General features: G+C 45.5%; 1 protein-coding gene across 8 annotated transcripts in view; it reads left to right on the top strand.

Moving 5' to 3' along the window:
• Positions 1–19: 19 nt before the first annotated feature.
• The window catches only part of PRCP (prolylcarboxypeptidase), a 138,652-nt gene continuing 132,487 nt past the window's right edge, over positions 20–6,184 (top strand). For 6 of the 8 annotated variants that reach the window (XR_011995148.1, XR_011995149.1, XR_011995150.1 and 3 more), the window contains exon 1: positions 115–1,320. Coding sequence is in view for 5 of the 8 variants with exons in the window: in XM_072726031.1 (XP_072582132.1) it covers positions 748–1,320 (573 nt within the window). In the remaining 3 variants the exon portion in view is untranslated. The other 2 variants (XM_026015221.2, XM_026015220.2) reach the window with 2 other exon arrangements.

Here is a 6,184-nt window from a genome sequence, read left to right as displayed (position 1 = left end):
GAAGTGACGCTTGGGCAGTGGTTGCTCACAGCCAATCAGAAGAAGGCGCCGCCGAGGGTGGAGATTGAACGCGGCGTTCTGTGAGTTTCTGGGAACGACCATTTTCGTCAAACTGTGGGTAGAGACAGGGTTTGGGGGATGTTTTTCCCCGACCGGTGCCGCAGTGGCGCAGTCTATAAAGTTGGTTTTGGGGGCAGCGTTGGGATCCCAGGGAGGGGTGGTAGCGCCCCTCAGATCGGGGTTCGGCAGGGTGCCTGGAAGGAGGAGTGGGAGCTGGGCAGAGGAGGTTGGTGGCGCCGAGAAGACGCCAGACGGGGGTGGAAGCGGGGTCTGAAGCGGGCTACCCGCCGGGGGCAGGGGACGGGGGCGTATCCTGGACGAAGGGACCCGGACCTAGCGGGACTCGGGGGCTCTCCGGGCCCCGGAGACTCCAGCTAAGGGATGGCTTGTGTGGGCAGCGCGGAGGTTCGGGGTGATCCGTGAACAGACCACCGCAAGAGCTGGTTGGCTGACACGATGGGGGTGGGACGCGAGGGCCGGACCGAGCGGTCTGCGAAGCCGCGCTCCCCTGCCTCCCGAGTCACCCAGTGCAATGCCCTACACCCCTCGGGACCTCGGCTTCCTCATCTGTCAATGGGGGTAGCAGTCACACGCGACACACGGATTGCTGTGAGGCTGGAGTTAGAGGAGTGTGTGCCATTATGCCTGGCGATATAGGGACACGTAGAGAACGCTCAAGGAATTGTCATGGCAGCTATTATTATTATTGTTATTATATGGGGTTTGCGGAGGGCAGGGGGTGTGGCAATGGAATTGAGGCCGGCCGGGCATGGCGGGAAAGGAGGTGCTGGGCTTGGAGAGCGCTCTGGCCCCAGGATGGGATTCCGGCGGTCCGGTGGGAAAGGGTGGACTTGGACTGGGGCCGCGATGAAGGTGGACTCGAAGGAGGGGACTGCACCAGAGGAACGTGAAAGGCTGCGGCGCCGTCGGGGACCTGGGCGGTGCGGCGTGGGCGCCCAGGTTTGGGCGGTGTTGCTCCGGGGAGGAGCCTCTGTGCGGTGGGCGGAGCTGCGGGCTGGGCTCGGCTCTAGCTCCGCGTCTCTGCCGGTCTCGCTCCCGCCCGCACTGCAGCCGCCAGCCGGAGCCGTAGCCATGGGGCGCCCCGCCGTCCTGCTCTTGCTCCTGGCTCTCCTGACGCCTGGGGTCGCCATCCCTGTACCGCCGGCCGTGAAGGCCCTCAGCAGCCTGCGCTGGTCAACCAGTTCCACCTCCCGCCATTTTACTGACGCGAAGTACTCGGTTCACTACATCCTACAGAAGGTAAGGCGGGGCGGGGCGGGGCGGGGCGGGGCGGGCGTCGGGGAGGACTCGGGCTTCGCAGTCCCTGCCTAGTGGACCCGAGCCTAGGCACTGGAGCTCACCCAGAATTTCAGACCCCTAATGCCTAGGACTTGTCCGATCTTTGGCTCACAGTTTCTAGACAGTGGCACCAAGTTTCAGTTCTGTTTAAAATCTCTTCTCCCGTTAACCAGTAATTTAATATCAATCCTGGTTTCCACACTCTCTTCTAAAATTGGCTGTGACAGTCACTTCAGCTTCTGCTCCCAGAAGATGATGCTCTAATTCAAATTCTCCTCACCTCCCATCAAATTAAAATTGTTTGATGCCAACTGTGACTCCTACTCCGTCGTGACAGTCATCGTTTGTCCAAAAGCAGCCTTTAAATACACATTTCCAGTATCCTATTAGGTAATATGTAGTATTCAACCCAAAACACCAGCCTGTCATCTCTTGCTCAGCTCAAAGTTGATTTTGTCGCCCTTTGATTAAGGGTTTTTAACCATTCCTGTTCTCCATAAGACTGAACATACGTGTAGCCCACGGTTGTAAAGAAAGTTGTAGAAGAAAGTCAAGATTTGAGGGTGGGGATTAGCATCCCTACAGTTCTGAAGCTTTTATTTATGATAGTTACAGAGAGAGAGAGAGGGAGAGGGAGGCTCAAAGACACAGGCGGAGGGAGAAGCAGGCTCCATGCACCGGGAGCCCGACGTGGGATTCGATCCCGGGTCTCCAGGATCGCGCCCTGGGCCAAAGGCAGGCGCCAAACCGCTGCGCCACCCAAGGATCCCCTTGAGTTTAGAAGTTTAAAGTAGACTTGATGGCTTTGTGCTTGGCTGCCTGAAGCATGAGGCACTCTCTGACAAGCCTGTGTGAAGTGACAAGATCTCTTACAGTTTGTATTTCTGGGAACCTGTGTAAAGATAGGTAAAGATTAGGAAAAGGTTTGGACTTAGAAAGAATGCAAGAGTCTGAGGTTTGGCTTTTGGAGTTGAATAGAACAGCATTCCACTCTGCTAGCTCTGTGAACTTAGGAAAGTTACAGTACTTCTCTGAACCCTGTTCTTGGGGCCCTTGATTGGCTGCGTCAGTTAAGCCTCTGCCTTTGGCTCAGTCATGGTCGGTGGGTCCTGGGATGGCGCAGGGCTCCCTGCTCAGCGAGGAGTCTGCTTCTCCTTCTCCCTTTGCCTCTCACCTGCTTGTGCTCCCTCCACCCTGCAAGTGCATGGTCTCTCTCAAGTAAATAAAATCTTAAAAAACAAACAGTAAACGCAGTTTCTTGATCTGGGGATTTGGTGATGATTAAATGAAAACAGATGACATGCCCCCAGCAGAATATTTAGCCCTGAATTTTGAATCCAGATAGACCGATTGAATGAATTTGTAACTTATAAGGAATTATTAACCCAGAAATTTAAATTACAGTTTATGAGGAAGAGAAAGCATTTTATTTCAGCAGAGGAAATGAAACAGGGATTTTTTTCAGACTTCTTAATTAAATTAATTCACTAAGCTACACTTTCATTTGTAAATTGAGAGGATTGAACAAGGAGCAGCATATTACATACTGCGCTAAGGAAAATTAAGGCTATTTGGGGAGCTGTCTCAGAGGGTTGGTGGATGAAGGGTAAAGTGGAGGCCAAGTTAGGGTGCTTCAGTAACCCCTCTCTCTCTGAACTCTTTGAGCCTGAGCTTTAGTCTGTTTCATATTTGGGGATTTTGTATATGATTATTTGCAGAGTCTTATTGGTAAAATAAAATTGAAAGAGAACTTTTGGAATGAGGATCTCTGAATTCTCCTTAGAAGTGATGAAGGGCACCTGGGTGGCTCAGTCGGTTGTGTCTTTCTGTCTTTCTCTCTCACACAAAAGAAGAAGAAGGAGGAGAGAAATTATGAAAAAGGGAACTATCAGCAGAAAAAGGGGAACAAAAGGGTGGAAGAGACCAAATGATCTGTGAGCCCTTAATTTATCTTCCTTCATTATACATTCCTTTCTTGACCACTTAAACTATTTAGAAATATAATTTAAGAGTTCTTTTTCCTTTTTGGTGATTTGTTTGACCTTACTCAGCCACCCTTTGGCTTGGTTTATATTTTAGGACACAGATTCCACATATATGTGTATTGCTATAATAATAATTTTCCTTATATCAACGAGTTGGGTTTTATTTCATTTTGTTGAGAAAACTTCCACATATATATTTTTACATAATAATGATTATCGTAGTTGCCAATTCTGGACCATAGGTTTTTAGTTGGGACCATGTATAAACTCAACCTTAATTTTTTTTTTTAGTTAGAGGACATGAAATGCTTTTATGCCTTTTAAAGTAAACATCATTATTATAATTGTAAGGCTCAGTTTTCATTCAAGGTTGAATTTTTATCAACCTTTGTAATGATTTTCTTTATCTGTAGTTATATTTGTCTAGTTGACCAAGCTATTCCCAGCTATCTTTATATGCACATAAATTCCATGAATGATCTGGATATAAAGGCCCTTTCCCTCCCCTTTACTCCTCAATGCACACATGTACTTTTAGCAACTTAGAACAGAGACTCAATTGAATTTTACAGAGTCAGAAATTCTATCTGGAATATTATCTCTCTTCTTTCCAAGTTAAACTCGTACCTATAATCCAGCTGAAATATCACCTCTTCTCTGAAGCCTTCTTGACTTTAGGGCAACATAGTTGGTCTTTTTTCACCCTGCACACTTACTATTTTGTATGTGTCCCTGTTAGCTAGATAGCACTTTCCAGTACCCAAAAGAGCCTATAAAAATATAAGGCACAAAATAAATATTTTTTGAGGGAGTGAATGAATGACTATCCAAAAAAAGCCTAAACAGAGCAAAGTCTACCACGGATTAAATATGGTGGCAAATGAAAGCACACACACAGTGCCTTGGGACATGGTGGGAACTTAATAGATCAAATGCTGGTTTCTTCCCCACTCTTTCCTAAAACCACACTCCCCATAGTATCATAATTTCAGATTGATCCAAATGCATGGCAGTTGTGATAATGCATCTTCTAGAAACTTAATTGCCACAAGTTTTATTTTTTATTTTTCTTTTCATTTTCTACATCTTTACTAATTCTTTTTCCTCTTCTTTCGAAGTCTTCAAATGTTATTGATTTAGTAGGAATATTTGTTTTCTTTTATCCAAAGTAACTAAATCAGGAGACCAGAGAAAGAATAGTACATCACTTGGTCACATCCAGGTATTTACATGTATACATGTATAATGTCAATGCTGAAGGGGCTCCTTGGACTTTTGGTTGCAAGGTTTCTCTCTTTCTCATTACCCTCCACCTCCCACCCTAGCCCCTCAGAGGAGAATGTGAGTTTGGAGGGCATTTTACAGTGTGATGTAGTGGGAAAAGAGAATGGGTCCTTTGAGGCTCTCATTTTCCTCAGTGTCAATAGGGAAACAATCTTTATTAGTCAGAATTCTCTAGAGAAACAGACCCAATAGAATGTTTCTTTCTGTGTATGTATTCCTCTTTTCACAGAGATTGATTTATTTTAAGGAATTATTTCATCTGATTATGGAGGCTTGGTAAGTTCAAAATCTATAGGGTTGGCTGGCAGGCTAGAGACCCAGAGAAGAGTTGCAATTTGAGTCCAAAGAGAGCCTGCTTGCACTATTGCTTTTTGTTCCGGAGAGGTCAGTCTTTTTTGCTATTCAGTCCTTCACCTGGCTAGATGAGACCCACATTATGGAGGCTAAAGCTGCTTTACTCAAAGTCTACTGACTTAAATGTGAATCTTATCCCAAAAAACACCTTCATAGAAACATCCAGAATGTTTGGTCAAATATCTGGGCACTGTAGCCCAGCCATGTTGATAAAGATTTTTTGAATAGAAAAAATTGGCTAGAAGTTAAAATGAATAAGGCATAAGAGGAGGGAGAATAAAATGAAATACATAGAATATGTACGATGTGTTTCCAAATTCATTTACTCTATTTTTGTTAAGTTCTCACTATTTGCAGGGCACTCTTCTAGGCACTGGAGAAAGAGCATTTAAGACATAGAGAAAAGCAAGTACAAAACCCTAAGGTAGATGTGTGCCTGGTGGGAACAACCACAAGGAGGCCAGTATGACTGAAAGGACATACCCAAGGAGAGGGTAGCAACAGGGGATGAACATAGTGAGGAGAAAAGAAAACATAAATATTCCTCTAGCAGAGAAAGAAAATAAATGGACTAGGGAAATATGATTTGGTTATAGGTAGCTTTTTTTAAGATTTTATTTATTCAAGAGAGAGGCAGAGACATAGGCAGAAGGAGCAGCAGGCTCCTTGCAGGGAGCCCGATGTGGGACTTGATCCTGGAACCCTGGGGTCACACCCTGAGCTGAAGGCAGATGCTTAACCACTGAACTACCCAGACGTCCCGATCACAGGTAGCTTTGAGGTCTCATGCATGTTAGTAAGACCATTTCATAGGCTGTATGTTTCTTTAGCTACATTTACTTTCTTGGGCATGAGTGAGAGGTTGATGGAGGGTTCTTTTAACCAGGATTATCCTTTTGCCAAATCACTAAAGGAAAGTGAGAGAGACATGGAGATTAAGGGACATATGCAAGGGAGTATTTATTTGTTGACCATGAAATTTAAGCCTAGTAATGAAGGAAGTAAGAATAGGGTGAGGGGACAGTAAAAGGTGGATTATATGAGTTTGAAGGTCCTCCTTGCTTCCTGTGGTTAGCCCTCTACTGTAGTCCCCATGGGTACATTAACTACCTCTTCTTCCATCAAGCACTCTTCTGCTCAGAGCCCACAATGATTCCAAATTGTTTACTTTTTTTTTTTTTTTTTTAAAGATTGTATCTATT

This window comes from Vulpes vulpes, chromosome 11 (genome assembly GCF_048418805.1).
Source record: "Vulpes vulpes isolate BD-2025 chromosome 11, VulVul3, whole genome shotgun sequence".
In the NCBI taxonomy this organism is placed as follows: domain Eukaryota; kingdom Metazoa; phylum Chordata; class Mammalia; order Carnivora; family Canidae; genus Vulpes; species Vulpes vulpes.
The sequence above is the reverse complement of the archived record's forward strand: the minus strand, read 5'-3'. Positions and strand labels throughout refer to the sequence as shown.